This window comes from Hyla sarda, chromosome 4 (assembly GCF_029499605.1).
Source record: "Hyla sarda isolate aHylSar1 chromosome 4, aHylSar1.hap1, whole genome shotgun sequence".
In the NCBI taxonomy this organism is placed as follows: domain Eukaryota; kingdom Metazoa; phylum Chordata; class Amphibia; order Anura; family Hylidae; genus Hyla; species Hyla sarda.
Window position 1 is genome coordinate 294549844 of NC_079192.1, and position 24875 is coordinate 294574718.

The 24875-nt window shown below is 44.8% G+C and overlaps 1 protein-coding gene across 1 annotated transcript in view; it reads left to right on the forward strand.

The window, feature by feature from the left end:
• PAH (phenylalanine hydroxylase) overlaps positions 1–24875 on the forward strand; it is a 107217-nt gene that overhangs the window by 52048 nt on the left and 30294 nt on the right. The window contains exons 6-7 of the mRNA XM_056569885.1: positions 19909–19976; positions 21868–22064. Of these exons, the coding sequence (XP_056425860.1) occupies positions 19909–19976; positions 21868–22064 (265 nt within the window). The remainder of the gene's footprint in view (positions 1–19908; positions 19977–21867; positions 22065–24875) is intronic.

Here is a 24875-nt window from a genome sequence, read left to right on the forward strand (position 1 = left end):
CAAATTCCCTACTGTCCCAATGTGGGGAAAACTGTTCTTCATGCAACTCTGCAGAGATACTGATGATCAGTAGAGTTTAGATTTCATCCTGAGTGACAGAGCTGGCCCAGCCAATAAAGAGGTGCAGGCGTTGGGCCTATCAGCTTCGGTGCCAGTGGCTAAGCCTCCTAGAGGTGAGGTATTTAAAATCCTCATTGTCTTTCAGTCCCTGCCAGTGTTAGGGAATTCTTCCCTGCACATGCATTTTCCTTGTATTTACTGCTGATCTGTGTATCAGACCTTTTACCTGTGACCCAACTATCCCCTGCCTTATGTTCTTTAATTTTGCTGTCTTCTTGGTTTCTGGCTCTTGGCCTGTTCCTGTTTAACCCCTTGTTTGCTGATTTGGTACCTTTTTGCCTGACTGTTCCTGACTAGGACTGACTAACTTTTTTTGAAGCCCCTGCTCCTTTGTCCAGTGTAGGACTGTCACCCAGTTGGGAGCTGCTGTTTAGAGTGGTTTGTCCAAGTAGGTAGGGATAGTGGTTTGTGCTAGCATCAGGGCTGCACTGCTCTCTACCTCGAACGTGATAGTGAGACTGTCTAACAATACATAAACCTACAAAACACTTGCCTTATCACGAATAAAAAAAAAAATGACACTACAAGATATCGGAATCAATAATACACTTTATTAGAAGAATATCATAAACAACATAATTGACAATCCCACCCTCCCCAATAAAACAGATGCACAAAGGACAAATGAAAACAATTGATGGGGGAACATCCTGAACAGTCTGAATAATAAAGACTATCCATATACACTCTCTATACATATCTATGTATGTACTCCAATTAAGTTTATATGGTCAGGCTAATGTTTAAGAAGAGCCTCATACAAATGGAGCCCCATATGCATATATTGTACATTGCCCAATAACAATTAAAACCCCTGTAAAATAAATATAAGTGTCTGGATCCGGATGGGTATGCAGCGAGGACACTGGTGGTGGATCCTCTGTTTCAGTGGGGTGATGGCGTGGGCCGTACCAGGGGAACGGAGTCTAAGGGGTTACTGGTTTTCACCAGAGCCCACCGCAAAGCGGGATGGACTTGCAGTGGCAGGTAACCCCCAGGTCGTTCCACCCGATAGCGACTCAACCCCAGCTGACAGCTGAGACAGACGCGGTACAGAAGGACAAGGCAAGAGCAAGGTCGGACGTAGCAGAAGGTCAGGGCAGGCAGCAAGGGTCGTAGTCAGGGGCAACAGCAGAAGGTCTGGAACACAGGCTTGGGAACACAGAAAACACTTTCACTGGGCACTAGGCAACAAGATCCGGCGATTACAGGAAGGGGAAGTGGGTTTTTATAAGGAGGGCACAGGTGCAGGTACTGATTGGGCCAGGCACCAATCAATGGCGCACTGGCCCTTTAAATATCAGAGAGCCGGCGCACGCGCGCCCTAGGGAGAGGGGCCGCGCGCGCCGGGACTGAGCAGACCGAGGACGGGGCAGGTGAGGAGATTGAGATGCGAGCCGCGGGTGGGCGCGTCCCGCGGATCGCATCCCCGCTGGTTACACTAGTGCAGCGCTCCCGGTCAGCGGGTCTGCACGGAGGTGAACGCTGCGAGCGCTCCGGGGAGGAGCAGGGACCCGGAGCTCTCGGCATAACAATAAGGTACTATGTGCCACACATATATAATCATAAAGTAAGCACTCAGTATAGTGCAATGTATAGTAAAGTGGCTAGTGCTAAACTAAATACAGGCAATCGGTAATGGGCATTAAGACATGCAAATACATAAATAACAAAAAGAGGGGTACCATAATCATAAAAAAGGGAGCTCATAATACAGACAGATGCATAGAATAGAGGTTCCTCCAGGATGTTCCCCCACCTCACACTCTGGCGCGTTTCGCTGTGCTTCCTCTAACAATACAGCTGATCATGGAAGCTACAGCATCAGTGTGTTACAAAGGAAGAATTGCTAATCGTTAATTTCTAACGATAATTTGTTTTCCCTTAGTCCTAACAGTAGCACAGATGGGGTATTCCACCCCCCGCGAACTGGTAGGACAGATGGAAGTTTTATTGAACCTAATTAAACAATCAGTAAGACACACCCACAACCCCCTGTATAAGTAAGAGGGTCATCCTCTGCCTCATTGTGTAGTAACAAGAAGAACTAAAGGTAAATAATAGAAGAAAATAACTTAACTAGGGAGGGAAAGTTGTGCTACTGTTAGGACTAAGGGAAAACAAATTATCGTTAGAAATTAACGATTCCCTTACGTCCTAACCAGTAGCACAGATGGGGAAATGGCAAGCAGAAACCCTATGAGGGAGGGCTCTCATGCCTGACGGCAGATAATACTGTCCGTCCAAATGAGGAAAAATCGGCCAATCTACTGTCAAGTCTGTAGTGGGTGATAAATGTGGAGAGTGAACTCCAGGAAGCAGCTTTGCATATATGTTCCAAGGGAACAAGACTCCTTTCCGCAAAGGAGGTAGATACAGACCTGGTGGAATGAGCTTTTACAAACTCAGGAGGCTCCTTACCTTGGGATACCATGGCAATACGAATGGCATCTTTTACCCATCTACTGATGGAGGGCTTTGAAGCTTTAAGACCTCTCTTGGGTCCTGAAAAGAGAATTAGCAGATTTTCATCCTTCCGAAACTCCAAAGATCTTCTTATATAGATCTGGAGACATCTCGAGATATCTAGGCAATGAAGAGCACTATCTTCATTGGAGGATGGAGGAGGAGAAAATACTGGCAGGGATATAACTTGATTTATATTTTGGAATGATGGAACCTTAGCTATAAAGGATGGCATGAATCTGAGTAACACTCGATCCGGCAAAAATTTAGTATATGGTTCAAGTGCCGAGAGCGCTTGAAGTTCCCCAATCCTTTTGGCTGAAGTGATTGCCAGTAAAAAAGTTATTTTAATGGTAACAAACTTCATGTCCACCTCCTCCAAGGGCTCAAAGGGGGGAGATGCTAACCCCTTGAGCACCGTCGATAAGTCCCATGCTGGGACAGGTTGTATAATTGTAGGTTTTAACCTTGAGGATCCCCTCAAGAATATTTTGACTAGTGGGTCTTGAGACAATGGTTTATTGAGAAAGGCAGAGATGGCTGATACCTGAACTCTGAGTGTGGAAGGAGATAGATTCTTGTCTAATCCCTCCTGGAGAAAGTTGAGGATTGTGGCAACAGCTGGATTCTGTCCAGGTAGTTGTTTCTTGGAGCACCAAGACTGAAAAGTTGTCCAAATTCTTTTATAGGCTCTGTTAGTGGACTCCGCTCTGGAATGCGAGAGGGTATTCAAGACCGCACTAGAAAGCCCTTCTAGATGTGGAAGGGACTGATCAACCTCCAGGCTGTCAGGTTGAACATTTGAAGATTTGAGCAGCTGTGAGTGTCCCCCGACACTAGTGCTTGCTCTGGGGGAAGCCTCCAGAATTGTCCCCGACTCATTTGCAAGAGTTGGGTAAACCAAGCTCTCTTGGGCCAAAATGGAATTATGGCTATGACAGAGGCTTGGTCCTGCCTGATTTTCATCAATACCCTTGGGATCAAGGAAATTGGAGGGAAGATGTAGGCCAGCCTGAACCTCCATGGGATTGAGAGAGCATCGATTGCTACTGGGTTGTCTTCCCTGTACAGGGAACAAAATCTCACCACTTTGGTGTTGAACCTTGTTGCCATAAAATCTATTTCTGGCATACCCCACCTGAGTATTATTTGTTTGAACATCTCTGGATGGAGAGACCATTCTCCAGTTGAAAGTCCTCTGCTCAGGCGGTCGGCGATCACATTGAGAGATCCCCGAATGTGAACTGCCGACAGGTGGGTTAGGTTCCTCTCTGCCCAATCCAAGATCAGACCCACCTCTCTGAGGAGGCTTTGTGATCGAGTGCCTCCCTGCTTGTTGATGTACAATACAGCCGTCATGCTGTCTGATTGGATCTTTACTGCTTTCCCTTGAAGAAGAGAAGCAAAGTGGAGGAGTGCTAATCTGATGGCTCGAATCTCGAGGAGATTGGAGGTTAACCCTCTCTCCTGAGGAGACCAAGATCCCCGCACTAACAGATCCAAGAGATGCGCTCCCCAACCTACAAGGGACGCGTCGGTAGTAAGTATGATCCAAGGGGGTTGGATCATTGACTTGCCGTCCTCGAGGTGAGACCACCATCTGAGAGAGGACCTGACTCGATAAGACAGGGAGTGGCACTTGTTTAGGCCCGAGGGCCTGAGATTCCAAGTGGCGAGCACCTCTGATTGAAGAGGGCGTAGATGCCAAAGAGCCCAAGGAACCGCATCCACGGTAGCGGACATAAGTCCCAACATCCGCATGAGAGTGCGAATGGAAACTCTCCGGGGTACAGAGAGAAAAAGGGCCAATTCCTGCACCCGAGATTTCCTCTCGGGAGAGAGGTAGAGTGTCATGGAGATTGAGTCGACTATGAAGCCGAGAAACCTCACTGAGGTAGTAGGAGGAAATTGGATTTGGCCCAATTGACTATCCACCCTAACTGGTGAAGGAAGGATACTGCTAGTTGCAGATGTTGGGACAGGATCGCAGAAGAAGGAGCTCTGAGGAGCCAATCGTCTAGGTAGGGAACGATGCTGAGCCCCTGGAGCCTTAGAGCAGCGACTACCGCTACCACCACTTTGGTAAATGTGTGTGGGGCCGAAGAAATTCCAAACGGGAGGGCTACAAACTGGAGGTGTTTTAGAACTCCCCCTACCTGAACTGCGATCCTTAGATACTTTCTGGATACCGGATGAATAGGAATATGAAGGTAAGCATCCTTTAGATCCAGAGTAGCCAGGTAATCCCCTGGCGAGATGAGGTTGACCACAGATTGAATAGTTTCCATACGAAAGCGTTTGTGCTTTACATACTGATTGAGATATCTCAGATCTATAATCATCCGCCAGTCTCCTGTTACCTTGGGAACTAGGAAGACTGGAGAATAAATTCCTGACCCCCGTTCTGAAAGAGGAACTTCCTCTAAGGCATTCTTCTGGATGTATTCCAGAATGTAGGTTTCTAGCGCCCCCTGTTTGATTGGTGAAAAAACTCTTGTCTCCACATAATTGGATGGGGGAATTGATTCGAGGTCTATCGAATAACCATCCGAGATTAATCTCAGGACCCAAGGATCCTGAATGTGGAGGGACCAGGCGCTTGAAAAGTGGTGAAGACGACCACCAACTGGAATCTGGGGGGCAGGATGGGAAACTGGAAAGGTCACCTCGGCAAGGAACCCAGAGCTTCGTAGAAGCCCGCAGTCAGAGCTTTCTGTTGTCTTTGGAGCCACGGGAGCGTTTTCCGCCCCGGCGTTGATTACCCCATTCTCTCTGAGGCTTAGGCTGGGGGGCTGATCCGCCCCCAGAACGCCGGCCTCGACCACGAAAGGAGGAATAAGGAAGGGACTTGCCTTTCTTGTCAGAAAGTCCCTCCATAATGCGGTCCAGCTCAGCTCCGAAAAGAATGCCGGGTTCGTAAGGCATAGCACATAAGGTGTTCTTGGAAGAGTTGTCAACCTTCCAAGGTTTTAACCATAGAGGACGTCGTCCAGCGGAAGCCAGGGCCATAGACTTGGAGGCCAATTTAAGATGCTGGGTGGAAGCATCGCACAAAAAATCAACGGCCAGATTGGACGTCTTGAAGGATGAAAAGAATTTCATCTCTAGGAACCCCCTGGTCCAAATCCGACTGGATGTTAGAAAGACGGGTCTTCAAAAAGTTTGCTACCTCAGAGCAAGCTATCGCCACTGATGCAGACGCAGAAGCAGTGGAGTAGGAGCGCCTCATGGCACAGTCAGCCTTCCGATCCATTGGATCCTGCAAGGAAGACCCATCCTCGGCAGGGACCACTGTCCTCTTGGACAGTTTGGCAACTGCCATGTCAACCTTAGGGACAGGGCCCCAGGAAGAAAGCTGAGATTCCTGTATAGGAAACATGGTCTTAAATCTTTTAGTTAAGACCGGACCCTTTTCTGGTTTTTTCCATTCCGTTCTAAGCACGGACAGAAGGGTATCATCCGCTTTAAAGACCCTAGGTCCCTTAGAGGCGGAGGTAGAGGCTTCCCCGGGATCAACATCCTGGTCCCCCGACCGGATGGATCTCAGAAGACGCTGGGTCTTTTCCAGCGGAAAAAAATAAGATGCAGTGACCTCCTCATCCGAAGAGGAGGACTTGGAATCTTCTCTCTCCTGATCCACAGACATCTCCATTCTAGGAGGTGAAGAAGGTCTGGCGCGTTTCTGAGAGACAACGTGTTTCAGCTCCTCAATAGAGGCTTGCATAGCCGACATGTTAGAGGAGACCCACACATACATATCCTGGACTGTAGGTTCAGTCTGATGGGAAGGTAGAGACTTAGCCCTACAAGGAGGGCACCTGGAAAATTCATAATTATCCTCCAGGGGAGTATTGCAGTCATGGCAAGAGAGGTGCTTGCGCTTGGCGGATCTTTTTGCCAAGCCTTCACGATCCCCTGAGCCCTCGGTCGACATATCTAGGTAAATATGAGAGGAGTGATTAGATAATGTAGCGGCAAGAAAAAATTGCGGCTAGCTAAAATATAATAAAAAATACCCAAGTTCTCAGCAAGAGACCAGGTAAGAGATAGGGAAACAGTAGAATCCGCAAGGATGCACTACTAAGACTCAAAAAGACAGGACTGTGGAAGTACCAACAGCTCTGCGCTCTAGGAGGCTGAATGGCAGCCTAGGGGGAGTTTAAATATCCTCCTGGCTGGCGCCAAAACAAGACTCCGCCCACAAGGCGGAGTTGCAGAAGAGAAATCCTGTCTTACAAAAAACAGGAGGAAAGAAACCCTATTAGTTAGAGGGTTATAGAAGAGGCTCCTCGCTCGGTTTCGCCGCATTATTGGCAAAAACGGCGCAAAAAACCGAGCCGGGAGCGAAAGAGAGAAACAGGAAGTGACGTCAGACGCCGCTGACGCACTTCCGGCCGGGGCCGCGATTGGAGTCGCGGCTCCGAGGATAGGAGCAGATGGGCTCGCAAACTAAGCCCAGAACTGCAAGTAAGAGAAACCCCCCCCCCTCCAACAGGAGTAAGGGGGTCACCATCTGTCCCACTGTCCGGGAGGACAGAAAAAAACACAATGAGGCAGAGGATGACCCTCTTACTTATACAGGGGGTTGTGGGTGTGTCTTACTGATTGTTTAATTAGGTTCAATAAAACTTCCATCTGTCCTACCAGTTCGCGGGGGGTGGAATACCCCATCTGTGCTACTGGTTAGGACGTAAGGGAATAGTCATCTTTTAGGGAGGCAAATAAAACCATTGCAAAGTAGACTTGTACATTGCATATAACCTGCTAATGAAAGTGCTTCTGATTTACCACAACTCAAGAGTGATAAAGTCCCTCTGATCCTCCTCTTGTCTGACAAGAGGAACAGTTGTCTGGAATTTTCTCAACTTCCAAAGAGCTTTGGTTGTTTGCCTATATCATCTAAACAAGAAGGATCTTTATGCATTGTATTTGTGTGGGGGATGGAGATTAATCCCTTTGTGGAATGGGGATATTTGCAGGCTGGTTGTTATGAGGCAAGTAGTCACCAGAACTGCCTTACTGGTGTAATGGCAGAGCAAATAGGTTGACAGACTCTGTCCTTTTATTTGCAAAATGATGGAATACTCAACAGAGGCACATCAGTTTCAGTAAACATGTGCACAAGCTAACAGTGTTTGGCTGTTCTCACTCAGCAATGGCAGCAGAAGGTTTGCAGTGCTGTGCTACAAAGTCTCTAATCACAGTCTCAGTTGAGCCAAGAGTAATGGTGGCATAAAGTATTAGCTTTAACCATTTAGTGAAGGAAAATCTCAGTCCAACACTCGGCCCTAACACCAAAAATTCACTTCACACAGTGTCTCACTTTTCACTCTAGGCACTATTCCATACTCAACACTACCCCAGTGCTGGGGTAGTGTTGAGATACTGCAGTAACTGATGTCGCTGATGGTACTCTTCCTCTATCTCTCCGGCTACCCTTACTTCACTTGGTAGTCGTCAGTACTACCTTTGTTTTCGATTTCACTGATGATAATCACATGGTACACTTTTCTCTTAGAGCACAAGCAGTAGTTTCATGGACCATGTCTCAATCTCCTCAGCCACAATTTTGCCATGATATCAGCCCAGCTCCACATTTCCAGTTGTCGCTTCCTAACTTGCCTCAGCACTTGAATGCAAAACACAATAACCACATATGACATATGAAACCACTCATTCTATTGTGGTGTCCCAGCACAAGTGGCTGTCCCGTGGTTGAGGACTGACTCGGGCAGCCTGGCAGCACAGAGTGGTGGGCTCACTAACGCTCTTTATATACCTCAATTATGTGAATATTGTGAAATAAAAGTTATATATTTTCTTTAAATTGATTTTGTTATAATTCCATGTATGTAAGTTTAATATGTTACTGTGCCTTTAAAAATGTGAGCAGTGAACCCCATGTGACCATGTGAGCCAATGAGACCCCAAAAGTCTCCCTCTGTATAGTGAGGTACAGGGGAGGAGTTAGTCAGTCTAGTACTGGACATTAGTCTGTCTAGTTCCATCCTGGCTCCTGAGCAACAGCTAAGCACAGGTGTGCTGAGTCGTGTGGTATGTCCTAAGTAGAGGCCTACTTCAGTTTCAAGTTTACCACTGGTCATCCTACAAGTGTCACTCGCAGGAGGATTACATGCCCCTGCAGAATAGTCAAAAGTTCCTTGGAAGAACCCTAGCAACCAGAATCTACAGTCTACAATTCAGTCCGGTGAAAAGCACCACAAGTCTCAGAATGGCAACAAGGCTCACAAGGGCACTCTCACACTAAGGCCAGCTGTTTTTGTTATATCAACTTCACAAGCTCAGTAAATTCAGTTAACTATAACCTGATGTCGGTGTGTTTATTGGCTCATCGTGTCTGGCCCAGGAAGACTGCTTCCCACCTTCAGACCGTCAATCGGATAAACGGTGCCCTGGCGTCACAAACGGATCAGGTTCGTCTACTAACACCCAGTGGCCGCCACAACCTTCTTTTGGCGTGCATGAACAGGATACGGGTGTGTGCCTTCAAAACCCCCTAGTCTGAACTGTGTCGTAGGAACCGCACAGAGCGTGCGACAATTTATGCGCCAGAATATTGTACAGGACTTTGCTTTATGTCGACCGGCATTTACGAAATAGAGGAGGAGCACTTTACTCACGGCCATATATCGTGTGAAGATTGCCAAAGACTGTGTATTTCAAAGTTTCCAGTTTGTGCAAGCAGCGCAACTATGCCACAGATTTCAGTCTGCCCCAGCAGGGGATAATCCAGCACCTGTGCACCGCCCCTGGGCACGGGAACTCAAGTGGAACTCAAAGGGCCGCCCCCTTGTTGCACAGGAGACGGTTGAAGAGGCTGCACGGGTGACGTACTTCCATCTGGCAACCATTCTGTGGGAGCCTGTTATAAAGCCTGCAGTAGGACTCCACCCTTCAGTTGTGCCTCGAGTGACCGGAGTGAAGAAGAAGATGGCGGACAGCACCTTGAGTGAGTGTACTAAGAAGTTGGCCGCCACTTCACTGAAACCCGACTCTGATCTCGCTTAGCTGGCGCCACTACTTGCAGCTTGACTGGAACTCCTGTACCCGGAAGCCAAACTTTCATCTAGCAAGTCAGCAGCAGGGCCCAGTAAGCGACCCAAGTCACCCCCGCTGCCATGGTGGTGACGAACCTGGGGTCATCCGGGCCTTGCATAAGTTCCTGATTTCCCTGCTCACCCCCATGCCAAGGAAGAAGTTACGTTCCTTGACCACTGCGCCACGGCCCCCTTGCCTGAAGGTTTGGCTGGAAGAGTGGGCGCCAACCATTTCCACTGCAGCCCCAGCAGCGAGTGCTACCTCCATACAGGTGGTGGTCACCGTGAGCCCCCACATTTCTGGCTCACAATTATTAAGGGTCTCCTGGATCCGGAGCATTGTGACTCTGTCAGAAGCTCCTCGTCCACCATGCCACCTAATGAAGAGGGAAATGGAAGGTTGTTCACCCAAGTGGAACCTCCACCCTGCAAAAGAAATTTCTGCTATGGCAAAGAAAGGTGAGACACAATAACACTCACCCCTTCATGTGCTTTTCTTCTTTTGTTTCCGTTTACCACCCATTTTGGCGTAAGAGCCTAAGTTCTTTAGTTCCTGACCCTGTGTACCCTCTACCAGCCTGTGTAGGACATTCAGCATCAATGCCTCAGGACTGCAACATGTTTAAGTTTTAAGTTCTGCAACGCTTAAGAACTGTTCCTGTAATGTGTGCCGGCTTAGGTCGTTAACTTTACTACATATCCTTATGCCTTCCTTGTTGGTAGCCACAAATGCTATGAGTTCCATTCAAAATTGCATTTTTCGAGTCAGGATTGTCTAGAGGAGAACATTTTGCATAACCTAGATAGTCTTAAAATGTGCTTATCATAATGTTTCCCTTTATTGTGCTTTCTTAAATTATTGTCAGGAATAATGCCTAGACCTAGACAATTACTTCAATGCTTTTTCAGGATGCATATCCTTCTCTCAATGTTTTATGTTGCCTGTCTTAAGTGTCTCCTGAAGCACATGAGGGCCCCAAATACAAGGTGGCACCATGGTAGTAAATTGCTGTGGATGGAGGTGCCCCTATGTTGTCTTTGTTTGTCCCATGGTGTGGCCACAGAGGAGGACTCGATTCTCATCACGGGGAGAAGTGCTAGAAGCCAAAGGGCCTTGTGGCACCAGACTGGTTGTGCCAGCCCACCATTAGGAGTTCCCTCAGACGTGTCCCGCTGCAGCCCGTGGTGTACAAGGGCACCAACTTTAACAACACAAGGAAGAATCTCCACTCCAATTTGCACTTTCTCCTACCTCAGGATTGCCCTTCACTATCCCTCAACTGCTGGGACTGGTCACAGAGGGCGGCTGTGTTTCAGTGGGGGCGTTTGTGGTGTCCGAGCACAAGTGGCTGTCCTGTGGTTGAGGACTGACTCAAGCAGCCTAGCAGCACAGAGTGTTGGGCTCACTAACGTTATTTTATATATATCAATTATGTGACTATTGTGAAATAAGAGTAATATATTCTCTTTAAATTGATTTTGTTATGATTCCATACATGTAAGTTTAATATGTTACTGTGCCTTTAAAAATGCGAGCAGGAACCCCATGTGACCATGTGAGCCAATGAGACCCCAAAAATCTCCCTCTGTCTAGTGAGGTACAGGGGAGGAGTTAGTCAGTCTAGTACTGGACATTAGTCTGTCTAGTTCCATCCTGGCTCCTGAGCAACAGCTAAGCACAGGTGTGCTGAGTCGTGTGTCCTAAGCCGAGGCCTACTTCAGTTTCAAATTTACCACTTGTCATTCTACAAGTGTCACTCACAGGAGGATTACATGACCCTGAAGAATAGCCTAAAGTGCCTTGGAAGGACCCTGGAAACCAGAATCTACAGTCTACAATTTAGTCTGGTGAAAGGCACAACAAGTCTCAGAACGGCAACGAGGCTCGCAAGGGGTACGCTGCACTCTGACACTAAGGCCAGTTGTTAGTGTTATACCAACTTCAGAAGCTCAGTAAAAGCAGTTAACCGTAACCTGACATCCGTGTGTTCATTGGTTCATCATGTCTGGCCCAGGAAGACTGCTTCCACCTTCGTACCGTGGATCGGATAAATGGGGCCCTGGCATCACGAAGTGAACAAGGTACGTCTACTAGCACCCAGTGGCCGCCACACTGTTGCAAGTATGTGGACTCAAAAATGGAATGGTCATATGTCATTTTCTCACCAATCCCATTCTCATTGCATGCTACCCATGATAGTCCCATCAGTCATCAGGCACTATCTCACTCCTATCCTAGTAGCCTCCATTAACAATTCATATATGCCACACTGTCATCTGTTCTTTTATTGCTGTAGTCTAGACTCAGGTGTGCTTTTATACAATATACTCATTGCTTAGGGAAGTTTTCATGTACAATGAAATATACAGGGCACATTCAATGCTGGAAATAATTAGGTGTAATTATAGATAATTGGCCACTTCTGCTCTTGATGAACCCAATATGCATTAGACATTGTGCACCCGATTCATCATGTTCTGAGTAATATTTTCAAAAGAGAAATAAAAGAGCTGCAGAAATAAACATTTTTACACCCTTGTTCCTCTTCCTCCTATAGACAATGCACTTGCCCTTTTATTATTCATTGATATAAACTAGGAATTAAGCGTCTGTCATGCTGAATATTCATAGACCTTCATATGTCTATATGTAGTTTACTTGTATCCTGCTTACAATGATATTTTCCTCTAACGTTATATAATGACCTGACAAACAGAACTAATACAAACTTAAAGGGTTACTCCGCTCCCCAGAGTCTGGAACTCAATGTTCCGAACGCTGGGTGCGGGCTTCCGTGTTCACGCATCCCCCCCCCCCCCCGTGACATCACGCCCCCAGCCCCCTCAATGCAAGTCTATGGGAGGGGGTGCGACGGCCGTCGCGCCCCCTCCCATAGACTTTCATTGAGGGGGTGGGGCATGACGTTATGGGGCGGGGCGTGACGTCACAAGGCGTGAACACGGAAGCCCGCACCTAGCATTCAGAGCATTGAGTTCTGGACACTAGGGAGCGGAGTAACCCTTTAATGGGGGAGATTTATCAAAACCTCTGCAGAGGAAAAGTTGTCCAGTTGCACATAGAAACCAATAAGATCGCTTCTTAAATTTTTACAGGCCTTCCTAAAAATAAAAGAAGCAATCTGATTGGTTGCTATGGGAAAGTTTTCCTCTGCAGAGGTTTTAATAAATCTCTCCCAATGTGTGTAATAGTTTTGCTCGCGAATATTCGCAATTCGAATATTATTCGCGAATATCGCATATTCGCGAATTCGCGAATTTCGCGAATATAGCGCTATATATTCGTAATTACGAATATTCGTTTTTTTTGTTTTTTTTTTCTTCACAGTACACATCACAGGGATCACCCCTCTCTGCTTCCAGCTTGTGTGGTGTAAAGAAGGCTGTAATACTACTGTGTGAGACTGGCGAGCGAAAATTCGCATATGCGAAAATTCGCATATGCTAATGTTTGCATATGCGAATTTTCACGTATGCTAATTTTGTATATGCTAATTTTCATATATGTTAATTTTCGCATACACGAATTTCCGCATATGCGAAAATAAAACGAGAATATAACGAATATGCGAATATTCGCGAATATATGACGAATATTCGTCCATATATTCGCGAATATTCGCGAATTCGAATATGGACTATGCCGCTCAACACTAGTGTGTAAAAGACATTTACATGTTTTAAGTATCTTTAACTTTTTTTTTCTGAAAGTATCGGACATTTGTTTAAATTCAACTTGACTTAATATGGCCAATTTTTTTTGTGTCTGTAGAAAAGGCACAGGTCCCAGCCCTACCATAGACCTAACAACCCAAACAAGCCAGACTCACACTGGGATGTTAACTAGGGCTGTAATAGAAATTCAGATATGCAGCTGTCCTGGGTGAAACTGTCCATAGTGTTTCTATTGTCTGCGTGACATTATACAATGAAGTCTCTGGATTGGTGAAGGATAATTTCATCATCTGCAAACATCAGATGACTAGTGACCCTGCCCTGTACCATTGCTACAGCAATAACTACCGTGGACAGTATATAGAAAAGCTTCATGCTCCTTGACAATATCTTGGTATCTTTGTAATCTTTTTTGGGTGAATTATGTTTTCTTTTAACCCCTTAATGACCCATGGCATGTATACACGCCATGGTGCTGTTAAGGGTGTATGACACTGGCTCCTGATCTGAGCCTTGGCTGGCTATTAACTCTTTAGATCGTCGCGATCAAAGCTAACATCGGCATCTAAAGGGACCTTTAACCCCTTAAGGACCAGGCCCATTTTGGCCTTAAGGAACAGACCAATTTTATTTTTGCATTTGTTTTTTCCTCCTCGCCTTCTAAAAATCATAACTCTCTTATATTTCCATCCACAGACCCATATGAGGGCTTGTTTTTTGCGTCACCAGTTGTACTTTCTAATTACATCACTTATTTTACCTTAAAATGTATGGCGCAACCAAACAAATATTATTTATGTGGGAAAATAGAAAAGAAAACCGCAATTTAGCAGATTTTGGAATGTTTTGTTTTCACGCTGTATACTTTACGGTAAAAATTACATGTTTTCTTTATTCTGTGGGCCAATACAATAAAGGTGATACCCATGTTATATGCTTTTCTATAATTGTACCGCGTAAAAAAAATCTCAAACCATTTTCACAAAATTAGTATGTTTAAAATTGCCCTATTTTGACCACCTATAACTTTCTCATTTTTCCGTATATGGGGCGATATGAGGGCTCATTTTTTGCGACATGATCTGTAGTTTTTATCAGTACCCCTTTTACCTAGGTTTTACTTTTTATACATTTTGGGGGGAATAACATGTGACAAAAAAGCAATTTTGGACTTTTTTTTTTTTACGTTTACGCCGTTCACCGTACGGGATAATTAATAATATATTTTAATAGTTCAGACTTTAACACACACGGAAATACCAAATATGTTTATTAATTCTTTTTTTATGCTTTTTTGGGGGTAAAATGGGAAAAATGGACGTTTTACCTTTTTATCGGGGGAGGGGATTTTTCACATATTTTTACTTTTTTATTTTACATTTTTTTATTTTATTTTTTACACTTTAATAGTCCCCATAGGGGACTATTTATAGCAGTCATTTGATTGTGAATACTGTTCACTGCTATGCATAGGACATAGCACTGATCAGTATTATCGGTGATCTTCTGCTCTGCTCGATCTCAGACCAGAGCAGGAGATCCCGGGAGACAGCCGGAAACAGGTGAGGGGACCTCCGGCTGTCATGCTGGATGATCGGATCCCCGCGTCAGTGCTGTGGGCGATCAGATCATCCATAGTACCGCACAGATGCCGTGATCTGTATTGAACTGCAAAAACAGTATTGCAAAAACAGAAAAATGCTTGGTCCTTAAAGGGTTAAGGTGAAAATGGGTCCCTAAGGGGTAAAATATTCAAAAAATATTAACAAATATTCAACCATATTAACAAAAGGTCTTTACTTTTCATCAGTAACGACATATAAACATTTTTGGATCTGACAGTACAAATTGAAATAGTCCCTGATGATATAGTCGGGTGGATTGCCCCATCCCTTAGTGCAATCCCAGGGGGGGAAATCCACTGTTGAGGTAGTCGGAGGGCTTACTTCTCCTTCGGTCCTGGCCACAGCTCTGCACACAAAAAAGTGATCCAAAAGTCAGATCAATACCAAAATAGTAAATGATAATAAAACTACAGATCACGGTGCACGGTTTCTAAAAAAAAAAGTCAGAAAGTCAGAAAATGGCAATTAAAAAAAATTTCTAAAAAGTTTCAAAAGTGTTAAAAGTAGTAAAACATGACAGAAACCATACAATTTGGGGGTGTCAGTTTGACCACTTGGTGAACAGTAGTCCTGCAAACAAAAACAAAAAATCCTCATAACGGTGCGTAAATGAAAAAATTTAAGAGGTATGGCTATTAAGAGGAAAAGACAAAGAGGAAAAATGAAAAAGTTCTTTTTTTAAAAGGACTATAACAGCATGAGTTGAAACATTTGCACTGAAATGCTTAATGGGTATCTTCTTTAACCTCTTAAGTACCCTTGACGTACGCGTACGTCATGACACCCTGGTACTTAAGGACCCATGACGTACGCGTACGGGCGGGGATCGGACCAGGATGCCTGCTGAAATCATTCAACAGGCATCCCGTGCAAATGCCCATTGGGGAATTCACACTTGCGATTTGCGCAATTCCGGGTCATTACGGGTCTATGGTGACCCGGAATATAAGGGGGATCGCGAATGTCCAAGACACCGACGATCAACCTGAAGGGATAGGAGTGAGGTGGCAGGAGTGCCACCCCTCCTATCCCTGCTATTGGTCGTATATAGATGCGATGACCAATAGCAGATCGGGGCGGGGGGGGTTACTTTCGGTTTCCCCACAATAGGCGGGGCAGGACGGGGAAACCGACAGGGACCGGTCTTTGGACAATGGTGATCGGTGGGCGGCGTTGTCGTGTGGCTGGCTCCCTGGATCCTACGGAAGTCGGTGAGTTGCCTAGCAACATCTAGAGGGCTACAGTTTGAGACCATTATACAGTGGTCTCTAAACTGTAGCCCTCCAGATTTTGCAAAACTACAACTACCAGCATGTCCAGACAGCTGTTTGGGCATGCTGGGAGTTGTAGTTTTGCAACAGCTGGAGGTCTACAATTTAGAGACCACTGCACAGTGATCTCCAAACTGTAGCCCTCTAGATCTTGCAAAACTACAACTCCTAGAATGCCCACACAGCAGTTTACTGTCTGTGAATGCTGGGATTTGTAGTTCTGCAACATCTGGAGGGCCACAGTTTGGAGATCACTGCGCAGTGGACTCTAAACTGTAGCCCTCCAGATGTTGCAAAACTGCAAATCCCAGCATGACCAAACAGCAAACAGCTGTCTCGGCATGCTGGGAGTTGTAGTTGCGCACCTCCAGCTGTTGCATAACTACATCTCTCAGCATGCCCTTCGGCGTTAAGTACATGCTGGGAGTTGTAGTTTTGCAACAGCTGGAGACACACTGGTTGGAAAATACTGAGTTAGGTAACAGAACCCAACTGAAGGTTTTCCAACCAGTGTGCCTCCAGCTGTTGCAAAAGTACAACTCCCAGCATGCATGGTCTGTCAGTACATGCTGGGAGTTGTAGTTTTGAAACAGCTGGAGGTTTGCCCCCCCCCCCCCCCATTTTAATGTACAGGGTACATTCACACGGGTTGGTTTACAGTAAGTTTCCTGCTTGAAGTTTGAGCTGCGGCAAATTTTTCGCCGCAGCGCAAACTCATAGCAGGAAACTCACCGTAACACGCCAGTGCGAATGTACCCTAAAAACACTACACTAACACATAAGAAAGGGTAAAATGCAACATATACACCCCCTTACACTGTCCCCCCCAATAAAAATGAAAAACGTATTGTATGGTAGTGTTTCCAAAACGGAGCCTCCAGCTGTTGCAAAACAACAACTCCCAGCATTTCCAGACCGCCACTGACTGTCCAGGCATACTGGGAGTTTAGCAACAGCTGGAGGTACCCTGTTTGGGAATCACTGGCGTAGAATACCCCTATGTCCACCCCTATGCAATCCCTAATTTAGTCCTCAAATGCTCATGGAGCTCTCTCACTTCAGAGCCCTGTAGTATTTCAAGGAAACAGTTTAGGGCCACATATGGGGTATTTCCGTACTCGGGAGAAATTGCACTACAAATTTTGGGGGGCTTTTTCTCCTTTTACCCCTTATGAAAAGGAAAAGTTGGGGGCTACACCAGCCTGTTAGTGTAAAAAAATAAAAATGCTTACACTAACATGCTGGTGTTGCCCCATACTTTTTATTTTTACAAGCATTAAAAGGAAAAAAAGACCCCCAAAATTTGTAACGCAATTTAATGAAAATTCTTCAAAGTTGGACGGAAAAATGAAAAAAATATTTTTTTTCATTAAAATGCTGGTGTTACCCTAAATTTTTCATTTTCACAAGGGAAAAATAGGAAAAAAAGCCCCCCAAAATTTGTAACCCAATTTCTTCTGAGTAAGAACATACCCCATATGTGGATGTAAAGTGCTCTGCAGGTGCACTACAATGCTCAGAAGAGAAGGAGCGCCATTGGGCTTTTGAAGAGAAAATTTGTCCGGAATTGAAGGCCACGTGTGTTTACAAAGCCCCCATAGTGCCAGAACAATGGACCCCTCCCACATGTGACCCCATTTTGGAAACTACACCCCTCACGTAATGTAATAAGGGGTACAGTGAGCATTTACGCCCCACGGGTGTCTGACAAATTTTTGCACAGCCCACTGTTCCAAAGATCTGTCAAATGCCAGTGGGGTGTAAATACTCACTGCACCCCTTATTAAATTCTGTGAGGGGTGTAGTTTCCAAAATATGGTCACATGTGGGGGGTCCACTGTTCTGGCAGCACGGGGGCCTTTGTAAACGCACATGGCCCCTGACTTTTTTTCCAAAAGCTCAATGGCGCTCCTTCTATTCTGAGCATTGTAGTGCGCCAGCAGAGCACTTGACGTTGACACATGGGGTATTTCCATATTCAGAAGAGATGGGGTTACAAATTTTGGGGGGCATTTTGTCCTATTATCCCTTTTAAAAATTTTAAATTTGAGGGAAAACTAGCACTTTAGTGAAAAAATGTAAAAAATCAATTACACATCCAACTTTAACGAAAGTCGTCAAACACCTGTGGGGTGTTAAGGCTCACTGGACCCCTTGTTACGTGCCTTGAGGGGTGTAGTTTCCAAAATAGTATGCCATGTCGGGGGGGGGTTGCTGTTCTGGCACCATAGGGGCTTCTAAAATGTTTCAGCAAAATTAGCTTTTCAAAATGCTTTCTGAGCATTGTAGTTCGCCAGCAGAGCACTTGACGTCCACACATGGGGTATTTCCATACTCAGAAGAGATGGGGTTACACATTTTGGGGGATATTTTCTCCTATTACCCCTTGTAAAAAAAAAAATAATTTGAGGGAAAACTAGCATTTTAGTGAAAAAAAAAATCATTTACACATCCAACTTTAACGAAAAGTCGTCAAATACCTGTGGGGTGTTTTTGCTGTTATGGCACCGCAGGGGCTTCCTAAATGTGACATGGCTCCCAAAAACCATTTCAGAAAAACTCACTCTCCAAAAATCCCACTGTTGCTCCTTCCCTTCTGAGCCCTCTACTGCGCCCGCCGAACACCTGACATACAAATATGAGGCATTTTCTTACTTGAGAGAACTTGGGTTACACATTTTAGGAAGATTTCTCTCCTTTTACCCCTTGAAAAAATTCAATAACTGTTTCTACAAGAACATGCCAGTGTAAAAAATGAAGATTTTGAATTTTCTCTTTCAATTTGCTGCTATTCCTGTGAAACACCTAAAGGGTTAACAAACCTTTTGAATGTCATTTTGAATACTTTGAGGGGTGCAGTTTTTATAATGGGGTTATTTGTAGGGTATTTCTGATATGAAGGCCCTTCAAATCCACTTCAAAACAGAACTGGTCCCTGAAATTTTTTTTTATTTTTTTATTATTTTGTGGAAAATTGGAAGATTGCTGCTATACTTTGAAGCCCTCTGATGTCTTCCAAAAGTAAAAACATGTCAACTTTATGATGGAAACATAAAATAGACATATTGTATATGTGAATCAATATATAATGTATTTGGAATATTCATTTTCCTTATAAGCAGAGAGCTTCGAAGTAAAATAAAAATGCTAACTTTTCAATTTTTTCATCAAATTTTTGAATTTTTTACCAAGAAATGATGCAAGTATCAACAACATTTTACCACTAACATAAAGTAGAATATGTCACAAAAAAAAACTATCTCGGAATCGGAATGAAAGGTAAAAAGCATCCCAGAGTTATTAATGTTTAAAGTGACAGTGGTCAGATGTGCAAAAAATGGCCAGGTCCTACAGTGAAAATTGGCTGGGTCCTTAAGGGGTTAAGGGGTATCATCTTCACATTCTGTTACTTAATTTCTATCTGTCTTTGCATTGTTCATTTGAACACTGCTGTAGTCTATTTGCAGACTACATGCCGACATACAAGATGTTATTCCTGGCACCTGTTGTGTTGTATCGTTCTGCTTCTGTGATGCAAAAAAAAGCTTTAACAATACTCTGATATTTTATGTAAAGGAACTTCATGAAAAAAGCCCTGTTTAATTCTTATTAATATGTGAAATTTAAATCTATCCTATGAAGACCAGAAAGTGTCACCTTTTTTCTCTCCATTAGGGCTTTACCGATGCTGTTTACCGAGCCAGACGTAAAGAGTTTGCGGACATTGCATTTAATTACAAACAGTGAGTGTTCTTTGAATTTGAATATATGACCTCTCATTATGGTGTTTGGGCTTGTCACGCAGAAAAGAAAGGCATGGTGTTTGCTGGATAAAAACAGTGTGGGAATGTAGCCTTGCTGTTTTAGGCTGGATTCACCCACAGCATTTTGATCAGCATGTTTAGCCAATGCCAGGAGTGAAACTAATAGAGAAAACTATAATGGAAAGATTTGCAGCATCTTCCGTGTTGTGGACCCACTCCTGGTTTTGCCTAAAATACTAACCAAAATATATTTAGGGGCAGATTATTTATCCCTGCACATGGTGTATTTGTCAAATTGTCACAATTTTTGTGAGCAAACGCCAACTGTGGGCAGAGAGTCATGTAAAATGGACATGGCATCAAGCGAAGGGGGCATGGCGTCACGCCAAATTTATTGCAATTTATGGCTGCAAACAATTTACACAATTTATGGCTGCAAATTTATGGCTCCAAAGGAGTAAATTGTAGCTTAAATCTACACCAGCTCAAAGTTGGTCTAGATTTCAGTGAGGATTCACTGGACTCAGATGCTTCAGGATTTATGTATAGGCAGGCATAGATCCAGCATCCCCCAGAGCAGGCAGGGGATTATTTAAAGGGGTACTCCGGTGGAAAACTAGTGGAAAACTTTATTTAATTTTTTTTTTTAATCAACTGGTTCCAGAAAGTTAAACAGATTTGTAAATTACTTCTATAGAAAAAAATTAATCCTTCCAGTACTTATTAGCTGCTGAATACTACAGAGGAAATTATTTTCTTTTTGGAAACCAGAGCTCTCTGCTGATATCAGGAGGACAGTGCTCTCTGCTGACATCTCAGTCCATTTTAAAAACTATCCAGAGTAGGAGAAAATCCCCATAGCAAACATTTGCTGCTCTGGTCAGTTCCTAAAATGGACAGATGTCAGCAGAGAGCACTGTGCTTGTGATGTCAGCAGAGAGCACTGTGTTCCAAAAAGAAAAGAATTTCCTCTGTAGTATTCAGCAGCTAATAAGTACTGGAAGGATTATAATTTTTTAATAGAAGTAATTTACAAATCTGTTTAACTTTCTGGCACCAGTTAATTAAAAAAAAAGTTTTCCACCGGAGTACCCCTTTAAGACCGATGTGTGAGATACTGGTTTTAAGAAATCCTCCCCTATGTGTTTGCATAACATCAAAGTAAGAGTTAATTTGTGACTTATATTTACTATACAGTTTTGTTTTGTTTTTGTTATTTTCACTATTAAGACCATAAACAGTGTAGAATTTTTTTTATAACTGCCTGAAATTTCTTCACAAACAGGCTGCTGACCCACCAGCATCTTATTTTTGCCTTATTTTTATCTTTATTATGTTTTTTGCAAAACCCAGGTACTGGCCTGGTGACTTGGTGGACTTAAAGGAGATTTCCGGCAAAAAATATCTTATCCCCTATCCACAGGAGGGTCCCCCCACGATCACTGGGATGGAACTCGGCGCTCCCATAGGAATGAATGGGGTGTGTGCCGTCTACCAGTAGACGACATGCGCTCCTCACTGAGAGGAGGATAGGGGAAACGTTATTTTTCACTGGAGTACTCCTTTAAATTAATGTTATAAATGCAGTCTTCTTAGGACCCAGAAGCTTCAAGTTATAGTACTTGTTTGACAGCTCAGTTAAAAATATCTCATTCTCTTTACTTATGATAGTCTGAGATATGAATACCTGATATATACAATATGTATTATTGGGTAGAGCTACAGAATAACACATTGATTGGAACTGGAAATACAACATATAATGCAAATGCTTCTCATCTGCATCTTGCTTATGGTATCCAGCTTTAAATGCTACAGTATATGTATTTAACAGAAATTGAATGACTGCCTTTTTCTACCTTCTTTGTAGTGGTCAACCTATTCCAAGTGTTACTTACACAGAGGAGGAAAAAAAGACTTGGGGAACAGTATTCAAAGAGCTGAAATCACTTTACCCCACGAATGCTTGCTACGAACATAACCACGTGTTTCCTCTGCTTGAAAAATATTGTGGATATAATGAAAATAATATTCCTCAACTAGAAGATGTCTCCAAATTTCTACAAAGTATGCCTTAATATCTGTCAATTGCTGTAAAACTATGGTATAAAATTGCTAGTTGGTTGGCACCTAGTGTACTTCACTATGACCACCTCCTCCGGAAGAGAGTTCCACAGTCTCACTGTTCTTACTAGGGATGAGCGAATCAAGTCAGGAAATATTCGATTTGCAATGAATGCGAATATCACCACGATTTGATTGCGCAAATTGCTTCATTAAACTCCATTTAGTGCGGTCCAGGCTACAGGGCATCTAAAATGGCGGATCCACATGTGAGGACATGGGGCAAGGCATCCTGGGAAGGCGGGAACAAGGGTCGGCAGGATGACCCTGAATCACATGCAGCATGCAGCCTATCAGCAGCCAGCTACCCCTGTGATGTCACATCCCTATATAATCGACAGCCATTTCGTGGCCAGTCACATCAACGTTCTATTAAAAGGAGAGAGGGACAGATGGCGCTGCGTGTTGCACAGAAAAGCATTTTTACAGCACCAATTCACTTCCCAGTCACATCAGCGTTCTATTACAGAGAGAGACAGAGAGCAGTGTGTTGCACAGAAAAGCTTTTTTACAGCAGCAATTCACCTCAAGCCCAAATCCAGCCTAGAAGCACTGATAGGAAAGGGAGTGAGATTGAGAGAGAGAGTGCAATTTTGGGTGTAGTACACAGTGACTGTGTGCTGCAGCAATGGTGTGTACAGCAACTGAAAAGCTAATTGTAGCCAGCCAGTTAGGGTGAGCAGAGCACTAAAAGCATATTGTCCTCTTTTAAGTGTAACCTGTGTGTACATCCAAGTGGTGTGCGATTTTGTTCCTGTTTAAAGTCTTAAGGGCCTAGATACTGTGAAAGGCCAGGCAAAAGTACACACCTGCTGGTGTTGGAGACAAATACTGTTTTAAGCGTACTAGAGCGCACTGTCCTCCCCTCATAAGTGCAAACCACATACGTACATCTAAGTGGTGTACCATTTTGTTCCTGTTAAAGTCTTAAGGGCCTAGATACTGTGAAAGGGCAGCCAAAAGTAGACACCTGCTGGTGTTGTAGACAAATACAGTTTTAAGCATAGTGGAGTGTATTGTACTCCCCTCATATACGCACTAAGTATGTCAGGCAGAGAAGTGCCAGGATGTGCACAGAGGAGTGTCAGAGGCCTAAATTCATCAGGCAGAGGTCGCAGCAGACTAGGGGTGAGTGGCAGCAGGAGTCGCAGCGAGAGGCCTGAGCTCCCAGGATCAGTTAGCGGTCGTTGCCATACCAGCAACCCATCTGCCATCATTTACACGGTTTACACAGTGATCCACTTCATCACAAGTGACATCTGACACCCCCAGTCAACAGTCGGGAGTTCCTCAACCCTCAGTTGGCATGGCCCAGGAGCAGTCCCTGTCCTCCCATTGCCTCTGTCCTATGCTGTTCTCTCCCCCACAGAAGTATCTTATGCTGTGGGTTCAGCTCCACTATTTAGTGAGGGCGATCTGCTACTGCCCAGCCAAGAAGTGGAGACATCCGCTGCTTCCACCACTAGGCGGGCAAGTAGTGATGAGGAGAGTGGTGTGGGAGGTGGTGTTGCGAGCATTCAGATTCCTAAAGCAGACAGTGTAAGGAACCTGAAGAGGACATCAGTGATGTGCAGACACAATTTGATGATGATGAAGTCGATCGCACTTGGAAGCTGGATGCAGAAGGGGCTCCATCATAATCAGCAGAACAGGGTTGCAGGTTGCCCGTGAGTCAGCAGCTGAGGCAGCAAGGTGGTAGTATGGTTGGCAGTCAGCATGGTGGCAGAAGTGGAAAGTCTGGAGCCAAACGTACCCAGGGTAGACCACCTGCTTTGCAGCAGCCTACCTTCCCGGAAGGTAGTGGAACAGGGGTTCCTGGAGTCGGCGGCAGAAACAGTCAATCAGTGTGGACTGTTGGTGGGAAAATCAGCTACTCGGCGGTGTGGCAGTTTTTCATCAAGCATCCGGAGGATGCTAACCAGGCCACATGCAAGATTTGTCGGCAGAAGGTGAAGCGTGGCCAGGGTCCCAATGTTGGCACCACGGCCCTGCGTCAACATATGCAGCGTCAACATAAAGTGGCCAGTGGCACGCCGCTCCCTGTTTCAGCCAGCCAAAGCTCCACCACCTCAACTGAAGGGAACTGTGTGTCATACCCATCTTCTGTCGCTCCAGATGCTCCTGCTCCTCCTACTTCGAGTCAGTCATTCCGCCAGCAATCCATTGGCGAAGACATGTCCAAGAGACAACAGTATGCACCCACTCATCCAACAGTGCAGAAGCTGAACATGCTTCTGTCCAAGTTGCTGGTGCTGCAGTCCCTTCCTTTTCAAGTGGTTGACGCTGCACCTTTCAGAGAACTGATGGCTTGTGGCAAGTCGAGATGGTGAGTCCCAAGGCAGTACGAAGAAGGCAGTACCAGCCCTGCACAATTTTGTGGAAAATAAAACAAAGAGAGAAAGAAACCCACGCCAAGGCTCCTAGTGTGATTATCGTTTAGCCTCTCGGAAGGTAAAGGTGTTGGGAGGTTTAAAGCTCCCCTAGGTAGTGGCTGTTCACCTGGAGCAAATTAAAAACTTGCATATCAACCCAAATCAACCCCAGTGGGTTACAAATGGTGGTACTGCTGCTGTTCCTGGGGTCCCAGGAGAAGGAGAACCAGTCCTGATAAATGAAACGTGGAGTAGAAGACAGAAAGAATACCCTTAGAGTGATGCTGCGAGTATCCAGAAGATGAATAAAAAAACGAACTAGAGTTGCCGGGAATGCAAAAACACTGGAGGATTTTATTGGACATAAAACAATCAAACAGAT